Source organism: Erigeron canadensis, chromosome 9 (assembly GCF_010389155.1).
Source record: "Erigeron canadensis isolate Cc75 chromosome 9, C_canadensis_v1, whole genome shotgun sequence".
Classification (NCBI taxonomy): Eukaryota; Viridiplantae; Streptophyta; class Magnoliopsida; order Asterales; family Asteraceae; genus Erigeron; species Erigeron canadensis.
The window spans coordinates 17652166-17668905 of NC_057769.1; the positions used below are offsets into that span (position 1 = coordinate 17652166).

General features: G+C 37.5%; 1 protein-coding gene across 1 annotated transcript; it reads right to left on the reverse strand.

Moving 5' to 3' along the window:
- Positions 1–730: 730 nt before the first annotated feature.
- Positions 731–1612, reverse strand: LOC122583286. The gene has a single exon (XM_043755706.1). The coding sequence runs from the start codon at positions 1610–1612 to the stop codon at positions 731–733; it is 882 nt and encodes a 293-aa protein (XP_043611641.1).
- Positions 1613–16740: the final 15128 nt, after the last annotated feature.

The window sequence follows — 16740 nt, forward strand, 5'->3', positions numbered from 1 at the left end:
GAGTATCTCCTTTTTCGTCCTTGTTATACGGGCTGTATCTTGGCCTTTCTCTGTCGTTATTCTATTGCCCTTCCCTATTCGCCTGAGTATCCTTGTCCCGAGTCGGGCTAATGTCTCCTTTTGGCGCGGTGTCCCTTGCATCAAGGTATATGTGCGCTCTTCTCTAGATAGCTTCGTAAGTTTTCGGGAGGTCTCTATACAGAAATTCAACGAGTCCCCTGCTTCGGAGTCCATGCAATAACGCCGATATCCTTTGTGACTCGGAAAGGTCTACGATATCTTCTGTTTCGGTGGTGAACCTATCAAGGAACGCCCTACAAGGCTCTGTTTCCTTCTGCTTTACCCCATGGGCGGCCACGTGTAATTTCTTATCTTTCTTCTGTTGGCTAAAGCGGGCTCTAAATTTTTCCTTAAGGTCTTCCAAGCTAGCGATGGACCCTTTCGCCACGTTTTTTAGCCATTCTCAGGCATCCCCTTCGAGTGCATACCTGAACATTCGACACGCAACCGGTACATTCCAGACCTTCATCTCGGCCACGCCTTCGAATGCTTCAATGAAGTCATCCAGGCCGCTTTTCCCTTTGTATGTTCCGAGATGAGAGGGGTATTTTAAATCCTTCGGGAGGGGATAGTTCTGTATCCATGCGACGAATGGTGAGTTTTCAACGCTTCCCCCTACCATCTGCAATTCTAGGGCATTTTGATACATCGGAGCCCCCCAGTTCTGTGGTCAGTAGGGTCCTTGTGTGGGGAGGGGAACGATATGCTGCGGTGGATAATACTGATGGAACTGTGGCTGCCCTGTCGGAGGATTTCCGTAGGTCCCTCCGATGGGTTGGATGCCATATGGTTGGGAAACATGTTGTGAACTTCCTGCCCTATTCATGCCTTCATATCCATAGCCTTGTGGTATGTGATAACTTTGTCCCACAGGACCTTGCGGGATCTGCCTTGAATGCCCTGTTCGACCTTGGCCCATGGACCCTGAGAGAGTAGAGATAGGGAGCGTATGGAAGGTCGGGCCCACATATGGTTGTGTCCCTTTGGTGGGCACTCGAAAGACCGGAGCGGAAGACCCGACATGGGTTTGCCCTGAATTTTGATGCGTCCCAGTCGGGACTCTTGAATGACCTCCGGGTGGCGTCTCGTGTCTCGGAGGCGCGTTACCTGTTGCGTCGGGCCCTCTCGGGGTCGGTTCAGCCAAAGGCACATTAGGATTCTGGTTGCTCTGTCCCGTAGCGGGGACATCACTTCTGGGGTTGGCTCCGGACGCCGTGTTCCCTTGTATTGGAGCTTCCGTGCCTTCCGGTTGTGCTTGGTGTAGGGGCGTTCGAGGCCTTAAACCTTCGCTTCCCAGGCCAAACCCATAAACTTCTTCAGGTCGAAGTCTTGGGTTCCATAGATAACGCCGAAGCCCTCTCGGTGGGGTATCAGCGTCGTAGTCGTCGTCTGTCTCCTCGTCAAAGTTCAGCGTCCTGGTGACGCTGTCGAGTGCTCCCGTGCTCCTGAGATACCTGATGGTGCAGCTAATGTGGCCATAATTTCTAATGATGTAGTCTGGTTGAACAATTGTGGGGGTCCGGACGAGGACCCTAGCATGAATCCCCTTCATTCCTCTGATGTTTGTTCGGGGCGACCAGTGTCAATGTCGGCTCCTTGATTGACGGGTTGAACATCATTTCCGGGCGCGCCAGTTACAGGCCCGGATCCTGGGGCGGGGTTTCCATTTTCGTTGGTTTGTCGGGAGTTCTGACCAAACCCGGGTGGGACATCAGCCATGTCTCGATTCGATAAAGAAAACAATGCTTACAATGGTTATGGGATCTTGAGTAGCAGGTCCCAAGGATGGCGCCAAATGTTTGCGTACCAAACCAAGGTTTATGCGAGGTGGGCTAGAAGGTGATTTTACTCGTTTGTTGGCGGTTCCCCGAAGGTAGAGTTGATCTCTTTACGCTAGTTGGGTTTTCTTTATATTCTTTTTGAGTGCCTCTAGTAGGTCTTTCGGCTCATCCTTTTATAGGAGAAGTGTTCTTGAGGAACAAGTAGGCCACTTAGGGTTTCCTAAGTCTTAGGCCGGGGATATAATTTCCCTAATTATCAGTTGGAAATGATAAGATCAAATCCGTACTTTATAGGGGAACGATTCTTATCTTTTGCTGTTGCAGGAGCCTTCATCATGAATGGTCCTTCGTATCTTAGTCATTATGTTAAGGCCCTCGTACCGATAGAGGGGTATGTCATCAGGCGGTAAAGTGGCCCGATAGGTTATAAAATGTGATAAGTCATAAAGTCTGATAGCCAAATGCTTTATCCGTACAGGCTCCGCCCTCGCATTTAAAAATTCGTTGAAAGTGTATCGAATGACATACGATTTTTTAGATAAAAGATTTTGATTGAACTAGGTGAATAAAATGATTTATGGATGAGAGAGAAAAAAATGAGTGGTTGAAATTTAAGGGTACTATAAGTATATTAGTTAAGGATGTTTAAATTAGTAAATAAAGAATAAGGGTATTTTAGGTAATTCAAATCATTAATTGAGATTTTCAAAAAGGCAAAATATTTCATAAGATAGTATAGATATAAGACCTACTTTATATGTTTGCATGGTTGCATCAATAAACCTCTTGATAAAACATAGCGAATAAAACTAGCAATTGACTTGCATAGACGAAAAGAACAACTAAATGAAATCACTCATCATGTGGTAGAATATGATCACCAGCAATACCCTAAGCTTCGAGCTGTGACAGCTGTTGATCTATTTTTTTGAACTTCAAATGCACCAACCATGAACAGTAGCAAAATGACATCTTGTAATGTATCTGGTAGCCTCGTTTGATTTGAAAATAGTCCATTATTAATTCCTATCATGCCATACGAAGTACGCTACAAGAACAAGAAGTCTTCCCACAACATTTATCATTGATTTAGACTTAGCGCGGATAGACAACCAATCCGTGATGTCTTGCCAAACAGGTGAGACACTACCCATTTCATCAACATCTCTAACATAACAGCTAACCAAACCTGTGAAGAATAAGTACATTGAAAGAACAAGTGGTCATGTGAATCATAAACACGAACACGCATGTGTTTTGGTGGATCGGGCTTAATTACTTTGTGTAACGTCCAAGCCCACACGAACCATAACCCTATTAGTATAAATACAACACTAATTTACATAATTAGTGATCGATCTTTTACGATTTTGGAACGAATTATATCGAATTGTTGATCGTGAATACTCCTACACGAACTACTAATTCGTGTAACACCTTAGGTTGATTAATTACTCATAAATTGACAAAAGGCAATAGCAATCTAGTTATCTCAAGAGGATTCCACACTCTTGACATAAAGAATCACATCTTATTACGATCCATACAACAATAGGGTCCTTACAGCAAGCAAAGAATGAGCCTTGGGGAAAAGCTTAGCAACGAATGAAAACACTGACAAACGCATTGGTACCTAAGAAAAAGAGCACAACATAACAAATGAAAGCATTCTACAATGGGTTGAATGTAGGAAAAAGGAAGGCATTCAATGAAGGGGTGGTGAAAAACATCATACCAACAGAACCCGAAAGGATAATGAAGTTCCTGGAGGAGTACAGGTGAAAAATCGAAAAGTCTATAATCATACACTAGGATTAAAACATATGGAAAACACTAGTGGGTCTATAACTAGATGTAAAATGTGATTCACTTATAACTGAGCGATCCCGAACCATAGTAATTAAGATGAATAGAACATGATGCTTAACAATGTCAGACGCGATCCAGTGACATGAAAACGTGCACTATGGTCACCTTATCTGGTCATAGCTTACGAGTCGGGTAACTTAATGATAAATTAGTTACACAAACTTTAGGTCATTAATGCTTAAACAATGAATCTAACGAGAATATGTTTATAGAATAGTATGAGTCTTGGGACATCATTAGTTACTTAGCCAAAGTGAATCTAACGAGAATATGAGCCGTGATTAAGTTTCCAATAGTCTAGCAAGTAAGTAGAATGATATCTAGTGGTACCATGAGATCTGAGATACCAAACAAGTAATTTAATTTAATTATTGTTATTTTTTTTCAAACTATTTTCAGACCAAGCCTCTCGGTGAATAAGCAGTTGTAGCTTCTATTTACTTTTCAAGTATTTTTAATTAGTTTAATAGGGAATCGCGACAACCCCCAGCCGCTAAAATTACACATATTACTAGATTAGGTAGAGCAACGTCCTTGCGAACGATCATGTACTTATCACTTAACTATACTACATCTTATCAGGTCCTTTGTTCGTTAAGGTGTGTGTGTGTTTTGAGATGATTAGTTGTACAACTTTTATAAATTTAAACACTAAAAAAAACACCCATCAGCTAGTTAGCGCTGCTAGCTCACCAACTGAAGGCCCCAGTGCCGCTGGAGCCCATCTCTAGCGCCACTGGGCGGCCCAGATCCGGTTACGACTTTCAGCCTATAAATATAACAAGAAACCTCAAAATCCTAAAAGAGAGCAGATCCATTAGCCACAGTCGACACCTATCAACCCTATGTCCAATTTTTTAGATTCCAAAGAGGTTTATGAGCTTCTAACACCCCTCGATCTTCATCTTCAACCTAGATCTATACTCTTGTTTTACTTTCTAGTTGGTAAACAATGTCTTTCATCTTTTCAGACTTTTTTATTCCTTTAAGAATGTCAGGCTAGTAGGCTGAATACTTATTTAGATCAATGTGCTCATGTAGACGTTTATTTATCTTATTTTATTTGTTAGATTTGTTGGATTGTGTTTACTGTTTGTCGTAGATCCATGGTTAATGACTTATTCATATTGTTATAGGTTCTATATCTGCATGTATTGATTTAATTCTGATGATCAGTTTATAATCAAACACTAGGATTAATACATAAAGATGGAAAACACTAATCGGTCTTTAATTATATGTAAAGGTGATCCTTTTCTAACAGAGGGATCATAACCATAATAATTAGAATAAGTTGAACATGACGCTTAAAAATGACAGGCACAATCTAGTGACATGGAAATGTGCACTATGGTCACTCACCGAAGAGAATTCTTATCTGGTCATGGCTTAAGAGCCGGGTATACTAAAAGATGAACTAGTAACACAAAGTTAGGTTAATAATGCTTAAACAATAAATCTAACGAGAATTTGTTTAATGAATAGTGTGAGTCTAGGGACAACACTAGTTACATAAGCAAAGTGAATCTAACGAGAATTTGAGCCGTAATTAAGTTTTTCAATAGTCTGGCAAGTAGGTAGGATAGTATTCGGTCGTATCATGAGATCGGAGATGTCAAACAAGTATTTTAATTTAATTATTGTTATTTTCATTTCAATTGATTTTCTAGATTTAACCGAAGGTTCTCGCTAGACCAAGCGGTTGCAGGATTTATTTTGCTTTTAGTTTTAGTAGTTTTAATAGGAAATCGTGACAACCCCAACTGCTAGAATTACACCTTTTTATTAGACTAGGTAGTGCAAGCGTCCCTGCGAACGATCCTGTACTTACCACAACACTATCTACTTTCGATCGGGTCCACTGCTCGTTAGTGTGCTTTTGTTGAGGTATTTACTTGTACAACACTATATAAATTTGAAACAGTGTTAGTTTTTATAATTAAAAATCATTTTGTTTTTCAACTCAAAAATAAAGCACATCGTCATGGTATTTCATGAAATGATAGTGAACAAAATTTTATTTCAAGTAATCAAGCTATAAAATAATAATCATGCTAATAACCGAAAAATCTTATAAACGTCCAAAAAGTCGAACATCAAGTTAATTAAGTACGTATGAATGCAAGTAATGAGTTAAGTGACAAAATTAAAATTACAAATATATATACACGGTTTATATATATATACAGTTACACATATTAAAGCGTAGTGCAGTCTCCGAGAATGAAAAAAAAAATCAGAACCTGGCTCGAGAATAAAAAGTAGGCCTCTAAAATAGCGAGTCAATAATAACGTATGATAGCAACGATAAATGTTATTGATATATAAGTACAACGATATTAATCAACTAAATATATAGATAATTTTTTTTAAAAAGTAAATCAAATAAATATTAATCAATAAAATCTTAAAGATTCAACCTATTATCCTAAACTAATAAATAATTAAATAATAAACTATGATATTATAAAAACTATGAAGTAATGGAGTTGGAAAATTATAAAAGCTAACATACCTGAGTGCGTGACTGCAAATTGAGGTTTCTTTATTGTTTATTTAATTAGTTGTATGGAGATAGTTGTCGAGTAAAGTAAAATTTGTCAGTAAGTTTTCAATAACGCCTTTCAAAAAGTGTGTACCAGTTGTCAGTTTTTATCAATTTTAAATTATATAAATGTGACAAAGAAAGCTTATCAATGATTTTTTATATAAGAAAAAACATATATACGGATATTTCTAAAAACTGTGGGCCCATAAAAATACCAGACCCGGCTCGCTAGCACCCTCCGCACACCTTAATAACCGTCCCTGTTGAAGCGTAGAAACACTAAATAACTAGTGATAAATCAAGGTTACATGCATCTATACACATAATACATACATGTACATTATACAAGACTAAAACTAAAAAAGGTAAGTAACTGCTCAGTGTCGCCTTCCGCGGGTTTTGAGCCCCAATACCTCGACGGTGTATGGGGGAGGTTAAGAGGTAGGCAGACCTTACCTCTACCTAAGTAGAGAGACTGCTTCCAGTTTCTACCTAAATGGTAGAAAAGGCCCTCCAACCTTTGCATGGGATGAGAGGCCCCAATACAAGACTAAAACTAAATCCCCCAAAATATTTGACTATATATTAATGTATAATATATAAGGAAGCAACCATATTTCTCTCTCACCTAATAGCGATCAGCGATCCTTCTTTTCTTACTTTTTATCTTCATTTATAATTCTAAGTTGTGATTTCTTGCTGTTTATTGCATTCGATTATCTTATCGGATGTACTTTCAACCAGAGTTTCAATCTAGGGTTTTTTGTCGATCCTAAACTCTTGTCCTACTTACTTTTTTCTTACTGATTAGTTAGGTTCTGATCGCGGCTAACCAGTTTAGTCCAGCTAGATCATTGAATCTTACTAACTGGTAAAGAATCTGTGAGTTACGGTATAGGATTTTTCCGGTGTTTATATGTTTTTTACGGTATAGGGTTTTTTTTTATAGATTTTCTTGTTCTTGTTTATATGTTGGTTTCTAGGTTTTTTTTTTTGCTATGTGTTCACTTTGCTTGCATGGTTTATTTGTATGAAGAGAGATTGTGCCTTTAATGTAGATGCAATTGTAGATCGCATTAGAAGATTAAGAGAAGGAAGTGTTGATATGGGTAAGAATGCTAATAAGAAAAATAAAAATGGCAGCATGAATAAAAAGGGAAGCCCTAATTCGGAGGGGAAGAAGACTGAACCAGCTTCTACTATCAATTTAGAACGTGATTGTAAGGCTGATGAGACTACTTGTATTAATAAGAAAAGTGATTAAACCATAGGTGGTAGTAATCCTATCAGTCAAACTCCTAGTGGTTTTGATCACAATCCACATGTTGATACGACCATTGTAGGTAATACTAGCCAGACTGCTACGGATAATACTAGTAAAACTCCTACACCCAATGTTGAAGATATGTCAACGAATGAACCTGAACAACAAGTTTTTGGGAATGAACATGTCAATGGGCAAAATTTGAAGTCTGGATTTGAACAACAGTCGTATGCAGCCAAGGTTCAATCTTCTTCAGCAACAGAAAAAAAGGTGAACTTTAGGAAACTTGAAGCTGTTGAAACTCGTGAGGATGCTGATATTGTCCTTCCTAAGGAGTCTGTACGTGAGGTAAATGTGCGTTTTCAAAATACTTTGGTTGTCTACTTCCTGGGAAAAAGACTTGCTTTTCCTATTGTGGAGAATTTTGTTCGCAATACTTGGACAAAATTTGGCATTACGAAAGTCATGATGAATGCCAATGGTTTCTTCTTTTTCAAATTTAATTCGAATATGGGTATGAAAAAGGTTCTAGAAGAAGGCCCTTGGATGATTCATAGTATTCCTATTTTGCTAAATGTGTGGTCACCGGGTATGTCACTGAAAAGGGAGGAAATTGAATCAATAATGGTATGGATTAAAATGCATGATATCCCTTTGAAAGCATACATAGAGGACGGATTGAGTTTATTAGCATCAAAACTTGGTAACCCCAAGATGTTAGATACATATACTACTACAATGTGTCTTGAATCGTGGGGAAGGGGGAACTATGCTCGTGCTCTAATAGAAATTTCTGCAGATTTGGGCTTCGAAGATGAACTTATTATAGCTATCCCAGACCTTGAGGGTGACAGTTATACAAAGGAAAAAATCAGAATTGAATATGAGTGGAGACCACCACGATGTTCAACATGCTGTGTGTTTGGACATGACGATGTAACCTGCGCAAAATCCGTGAAGATAGTCTCCACTAAAGCAGCTCCTCTTGTTGATAATAGTGGATTTCAAATGGTAAAAGGGAAAGGAACTGCTAAACAGGGATTCCATACAAAAAAAAGCAAAACCTCAGTTTGCTTATCGACCTGTAGTGAAGTCTAATGGGGATATGGACTAGTCAGGTACAAGTAGTACTTCAAAAGGTTCAGTTCTAACAAAAACCCTTATGAACTTTTAAATGATTATGGTGATGATACTGAACCAATGTTTACAATGAACCCACCTGATGAAAGCCAAAAGTTGGTCGGTCAAAAGAAGCCGCTAGAAGGAGAATCAGATGATGAGGAAGTTGAGGAAGTTGGTCGGTCAAATGATTATGGTGATGATACTAAACCAATGTTTACAATGTGTAGTATAACTGCTTGGAACATAAGGGGGTTGAACCGCTCTCTGAAACAAAAGGAGGTTCGTTTTGTAAAGTAAATGGACATCACCTCAATTTGTGCTCTATTATGGAATCGCATGTTGATGTTTCTTGTTTATCTACTATTTATAAGAAAGTATGTAGGACGTGGGACTGGATATCTAATGGAAATTTGTGTAATAAGGGTACGCGAATTATTACTGGATGGAATAGGGACGTGGTAGACTTAATGATGCTATCACAAACCGATCACGTGATGCATGTACAACTAATTTTCAAGGTTGACAAGAAGGCACTGTTCTGTTTCTTTATGTATGCAGATAATTACTATATAAACCGTAGGGAGCTGTGGCGTAACTTGTATATTCATAAACCTTTGGTGAATGATAAACCATAGGTTATCATGGGTGATTTTAACTCATCACTGAATTTGGAGGACAACTTGGCTGGTTATCATTGAAAACACTGTTCCCAAATCGAACAGTTCCCATGAATCATTCGATAAAGTTCTTGAGCAATGGTTTATTGCCAGTCATGTGTTTTGAACACCCGGAATCGAGTATCCAAACACAAATGGTTATTTCCTGCAATCAAAGAGATTTAACCGACTTTAGGTACCCACTTGAAGACGGGTCCTTTATGGTTAGTTAACATAGGCAGAGTATATAACTTAGGAAATGCATACAAACATGCTTTAGAATCAACATAAGCATTAACAAGCACATTATCAACAAGCATATTTGGATAAAAGGTACGAACATTCACACGGGAATTAAAGGTAACATGTCTATCAACATTCAAATCATTCACACAAGCACGAGACTTAAAATTGTTTACAGACCCATAAGGCATTGCCTTGTCATTATTAACATTGTTTTTCAAAGATGAATTGTTCAAATCAATAGGAACTCTTTTCTTCCTATTATGACTCTTTCTCTTCCTCCTCTTCTTCTTTTCCTCAACATGCTTACTAGTGATCTTAGGTTCTAATGACTTAGCAACCCATTTAGTATCACTAATTAAGAACTTTTTACATGTTGAATTGACACTAAGAAGATTAGAACGAGGGTTTTTGAACACTTTCATCCTTTTAAAGTCTTTTGTAGGTAAGGAAACTTCTTGCTTCTTTGGTTTATCATGAGAAAACCATCCATATCTATCCCTGTATCTAGTTGAACCATTCGATGTGTCCTTATTTAGCAACCCTGAGCTAGACTTAGACACCTTAGATAAAGATCTAGATTGAGAGTTAGATGGAGAAGCATTGGGATAGTCTTTCGGAAGTTTCACTTTATGATATTTTGATCTTGGTGTGGTCTCAGCTTGTTTCTTCTCGACATGTTTGACTAGGGTATGATTCTTTGTTTCAGTCTTGACGAGTTTGGGCTTAACTTGATCCTTTGAATAATATGAAGTTGGAGCTTTGGAAAATGAGTTTTGAGATTCCTCATTTATTTCAACTTTGATTTTGATAGATTCAATCTTTTTCTCAGTTTCTGAATCAAAAACATATTCTCCCTCCATGAATTTATCAAAATCATCTTTTGTGAAGAATTTCACTAGAGGTTGATTAGTTTTAAACTCTTTTGAAATTTTTGAAAAATCAGGAATCTTGGGATCCAACTTCACGTTATGGGTAGTCTCAGATATTAGTTCTACCTAAACTAGCACTAAGCTTAGGGTGAACAACTAACTCATGAAGAGTATCACAAGTGAAAAACCTATAGAAGTACCATATCAAAACTAAACTATGTGCAAGTTTGTCATTAGATAAATCAGATTGCACATAATCATTAGCTATAACAGTAGCAGTATTTTGACATGAATATTCAAGAGAATCAGTCAGGGTTTGAGTGGATGTATTAGTAGATGAAACAGAAATAGTTTTGGTAGAATGGTCTACTAAAGCACTTAGGTTAGTTTGAGTAGAAACATTTACACAAACTTTCTTAGCAAGTACAACAACCAATTTATCCTTTGAATTTGGACTTTGAGACTTGAGATGATCAATGACTTTTTGTTGAGAATCCACCTTTTGTTGTAAACCTTCTATTTGTTTTTTCAAAAATGTTGATGAAATATACATTTTAGTAGGTTAGTGGTGAACGAAGTTTACTTTGACTTATAGCATTTCTCCTTCTCTTAGCTGAAGGCTTATCCATGAATCCGGACTTGAAGAACTTGAGGGCATAGGATTCAATCCAGCCACAGGTTCTCCCTATGGCTACCTTGTTGCGAACGAAAGACCGGATAGGTGAAGGACTAACAGATTCTTGGTTTTGAAAATTCGATGCAATTTCTTCCAATTTAAAAATTGAAGACTCTTTTGTTTTGTAAGAAGCATTTAGAGCATCGTAATTAACCAAAAATTCATCTTTTGGTTTCTCAACTTCATCAGTCTCAAATTCGTTATCCAATGGACGAATAAATTGTTGTACCATACCAAGTCGAAGAAATTTTTCATCATACAAATGTTCTATTTCATCCTTGGCTTTTTGCAATGGTGTGATATTCTCAAATCCCAACCCGAGAATAAGATCATCTTTTGCAATTTTCGATTGGTTAAAATAGGCAGTGAAATCCAAGAGAGGGTTTTGTTCAACTTTATATAACTTCTCTTGATAGATAGTATATTCTTTTTAAATTCCTCAACTTGTTTTTCAAGATTTCCAATCTCAATGCCTTTTAGAAAACAAGTATGATTTAAGTCAGAAATCTTCCTTTCGAGTTCAAGGTTGTTTGGTTTAGCTTCTTGAAGCTTCTTATTGAGAATATCAACATCCATTTGTCTAGCATTTGCCAGAAGCCATTCATTGGTCTTTTGAATTTCAAGATCTTGATTGGCTTTTTCAAGATCTTGAATGGTCTTCAACTCACATTCTTTAACCAACATCTTTTCTTTATATGATTGAAAGTCTTGTTTAATAATATCATGATCAAAAAGTAATTTTGAATGTTCTTCATGAAGTTTTGAAAATTCACTTTTAGATAATGAAATTGTTGCAAATTTTAGTTTTTGTTGGCTAAAGTCTTAATATGAGTTGTCAACTTAGATAGAGCTAAATTAAGTGACTCTTTATCTCTAACTAATGAAAAAGTAGAGTTAAGATTTACCTCATCATCAGGGTACCCATCATCAGTGCTTTCAGCCTCAAAAGCTTTGCTCTTGGCCAACCTTGCCATAAAGCAAACATTAGCAGAAAGATCTTCATCTTCATCATCTGAGAGCAATAGCCATTTGTCATCTTCAGCAAGCAATGCATGACCAGCTTCCACTTGCTTGGCTGATAACATCTTCTGCTTGTAGTACTCATAGTTCCGCTTACGAGGTTGTTTGCAATCAATAGCAAAATGACCAGGAATATCACAATTGTAGCACTTTTTGTCAGATGCTTTACCCTTCTCAACAACTTGTTTCTCATAGCCTTCTTTCTTTTCAACATGCTTTGATCCAGCTGATTCACCTTGTTCATAATTCTTGGACTGATAGTGTTCCTTCTTGGGAAATACACTTGTGGAAGAAGTGCGGAGATTGTTGTTGGTTGGCCTTGCTTTGTAGAACTTTTTCTTGAAATGCTTAGTTACTGCGGCAAGAGCTTGATATAGTTCATCTGAGACACCATCTCTTATAGCCATCATATCATCTCTCTCCTCATCAGATGAAGAAACAACTACCATTTGCCTTTTAAGAGCTTCAGAAACCTTTTTTTCAACAATCAATGCCAAAGGATCAGAAGATACAACTTCTGGCATTTTGTTTGATGAAGCTTTGTTTAGAACTTGAAGTTCATTGAGTTTGAAGGATTCATGAAGATTATGGATGGTGAACTTGGCCAGATTTTGATGTTGCTTAATCTGTGTTCCAAAATCTTCCCATTCACGTTCAAGAGCTTTGATGAATTTGATATTTAACTCAATCTCTGATTTCTTGACATTGTTCTTCCTAAGTTCATTTATGACATTGCAGAATCTACAATAGACAACCTCTAGAGATTCATTTGGCAATTTGCTGAAGTTGTCAAACTCAGTCAACACATTTGTCAATCTTATTGTTGAAGTCAAGTCAGATCCTTCCATTTGTCTTGCCACCTCATCCCATATCTCCTTGGCTGTATCATAAGAATCAACAGAACCATAGATTTCATCTGGTAGTGCTTTGTATAAGCATGATCTAGCTCTGTTATTTGCAACTGTCCGATCTTTTTGTTCAGCATTCAAAAGATCAAGAGTGAGTATTGCACCGGTAGTGGGATGGCGATGAACTGCAAGTCCATTAAGAATGGAATCTTTAAGTAGGTGACCATTTGGTTGACATTCCACCTAGTCCATGAATCTTTTCTTCCATAGTCCATAAGAACCACGGTAGAGAACTGGAGGTCTTGTATCAGAACCCAATGCCAATGCTTCACGAGAAGCCATTTGTAAGAGATTTGTTTTGAAACTTTAAATGAAATGAGAGTTTGTAAAAATCAGGAAGTGAAACGATCTTGTTGAAGATCGTTCTAGGTGAAGATCGTTTTTGGAAGATCGTCCTAGATTTGAAGAAAGAAGCAAGTCGATTTAATGGAAGATTGTCTTGGAAGAAATTCAATGGAATTTGTCTAAGTATGAAATGAACTTGAAATTGATATATGTTTTTGGATTTTTGAAAATGGGAATTGAAATTGAATTAAAGAAAATTGAAATGAAAAATGAAAGATTAGAGATTTGGAAGTAAAACGATCTTGAAGGAATATCGTCTTTTAAGTTTCAAAGAAAATGAGACGGTCTTGAGTTGAAGACCGTCTTAGGTTTTGAGTATTTGAAGAAATTCTCTAAGTAATTTTTGAAAAATTGGACAGAGTTTCAGTATGAAATGGAGTGAAAGAAATTTGAACAAAACCAATCAATGAGATTAGTTACCCAGGAAGTGTGTGATTCCCAATCACAACGACTTCAAATGATCAATCAAACTACACCAACTTTCAACAGAGACACTGAGACGATCTTGAGCAAGATCGTCCTAGGGTCTGTGAGCTGAGACGATCTTAGCAAGATCGTCTTAGCTTTCTGTTGTTCAAGATACACTTTTCAAATACTTATTTAAGTATTTGAATTGACCAAACCGATCCTTTCGGATTAGTTAGCCACAATCAAAAAACTTCACACCACAACTACTTGCCAGAACGATCTTGTGAAAATCGTCCTACAAGCCACAAAACACAAGAATGAAAATTGAAATCTCAGACATTAAGACGATTTTGAAGAAGATTGTCCTAGTGAAGATCGTCTTGGCATCATCTTCTTCATCAGGAAACAAGTCCTTTTCATGAACTTCATTGATGACTTCTTAAAACTTCAATATCTTCTGAATTACTTGGAGTTAGAACTTGAAATCACTTGCAAAATGTTTGTTTTTACCTCTGCAACAAATCCTTAAACAAAATTCAGCTAAAAACACAATAAAATCAAATACTAAATGTTAGCGCCAAAAACTCAAAATTCAATCTCGAGTTGTAGATCGAATTGGAATTCGAAACTTGACAGGAATGTGTTTCAAACTATCAGGAATCTAATTGTAAACAGAAATCTATGATTTTATGCTATTTTATTGATGAAAAATGAAGAACAAGTTACGGTTTGAAAAACGCTTTTGATTTTGAATTGTTGATGAAACTGTGATTGAATTCAGTAATGGATCGATATCAGAATGATGTTTTGCTCTGATACCACATGTAGATTACACGATTTCATCTCGGAATTCACAGATTCAATGGTGGATTTGTGTGTGTGTGTTCTTGGTGTTTTAGTGTGTGTTTCTAGAGAGAGAGAGAGAGAGAGAGGAAAGATTGGGATTAAGTGTGTGTAAAATTACAGGAATGAAATGGAATGGGAAAAAGGATTAAAGTTGTTATGATTTCTAAGATGTGAGGGGTTATTTATAGGCTAACTATACATTTATGCTAATTATCACATCTAGTCCCTCAACCTTATAAATCATTTATCTATGACTTAACAACAAGTATGTCCACTAATTCTAGAATTACAATTTATCACTATTTTGAATTTCTAACAGTTGATTCAATGATAAGACAGGTTACTAATGACGAGCTTAAGAATGCATTATTTTCTATTAAAGTGTCGGGCCCTAATGGATTTTAATGGATCTTCAACCTCAACATGGTTTGATAAGTGGGTTGACCCGTGTCCCTTGATCAACCAGATCTCACCAAGACAGATTAAACAATCTGGTTTCACACTTCACTCACGTATTAGTGATGTGTATCACGGTGGTAATTGGCTATGGAGAAGTGAATGGTACAATCTATTCCCGGTTCTCATTAATCTGCCTCAGCCACAGTTAGATAACAGGATTGATGCTTTACTTTGGAAAGATTGTAAGGGAGATGAGCCTTCCAGCACAAGGGTGGTATGGAATTCGATTAGAAGGCAGGAACATCAAGTTCCGTGGTATGGAGTAGTTTGGTACTCTTAATGTATTCCTCGCCATTCTTTCCACTTGTGGCATATCTTCAATGGGAAATTAAAAACGCAGGATAAGCTGAAATATTGGACGTTGGTGGCAAAGTTAATCTCAATTTGCAATGTTTTGCGCTTTGCAAATAGGGTCCTAATTCTCACTTGTTTTTTGAGTGTCATTTTTCTGTACAGGTTTTGAACACGGTAAAGGACATAGCTGGCATTCAAACACCTTCAGCTAAATGGGAAGATGTTACTCAGTGGCTTATTCAACAAGCAAATTCTAGATCAGCAAGGAATGTGGTCGGGCATTTATTGGTGGCTGCCATGGCTTATATCATATGGCAAGAGCGCAACAATAGACTTTTCTATAACAAAAGAAGGACGGTGTCTCAAGTACCGGAAAGCATCAAGTCAACTGTACGATTGAGATTGGCATCCATGAAATTTAAGGACACTCCTGAAGTGACGAGGTTTCTGGAAAAATGGAAACTGCCCAAGTGCATAATGGTATAGAATATGAAAGGCGTGTCGTGCTTATGCTTTAGTTACGTTCGTCCTAGCTAAAGTGTAGTTTGTTTTTACTACTTGTAATGTAATGTTGTTAGCTGTTTAGCTCAATCATTGTCATTTGCGGGTAGGCTTCAATTGGTTATTTCAGTGTTGTCATCTATGCATATCTATTAGTCAACGGTTTTCATCTTGCCTGCGCGGAATATTAGAGATCTTGAAAAGTTGATGCGCGGTTAAAACCAAAGTATCATGGAAAACCGTTTGTGTTCCAAAATGGGAAGGAGGTTTGGGCATTCGAAGGTTAAACTGAAGTAAACAAAGCGCTCATAACATCTCACATTTGGAGTATCCTCACGAAACGTGAATCTTTATGGGTTAAATGGATCCATGATAACAAGCTAAAATGGAGAAACTTTTGGGACATTCCCATCCCACAAAATTGCACTTGGGGCTGGAGGAAACTACTAAGGTTGAGACCAGAAATTAGGAGATTTGTTTGGACTAAAATTGGGGATGGTTTGCACACCTCGGCCTGGTTTGACATATGGTGTGATACCTGCCCACTTCGCACTATCGTATCACCAAGGGATATTAGAGATGCAGGCTTCTCCATTGATGCAATGGTTACAGATATTAGTAATAATGGTGAATGGTTGTGGCCTTCTGCTTGGCATAATCTTTTACCTGTCTTAATCAACGTGCCAAGTATAGGAAAGACGATTTAATCTGGAAAGGTGTTGCAAATGTTGAGATTAAATTCTCTTCCAATACTGTCTGAGAATCGATTCAAAGTAGCCAGCAGGAGATTGACTGGTTTAGACTCATATGGAACCCACATTGTATCCCTTGTCATGCCTTCAATATGTGGCTCATCATGCGTGAGAAA

Coding starts and splice junctions, on each gene's coding strand:
- LOC122583286 (XM_043755706.1), bottom strand. CDS start 1,612: ATGAAGGGGATTCATGCTAGGGTCCTCGTCCGGACCCCCACAATTGTT.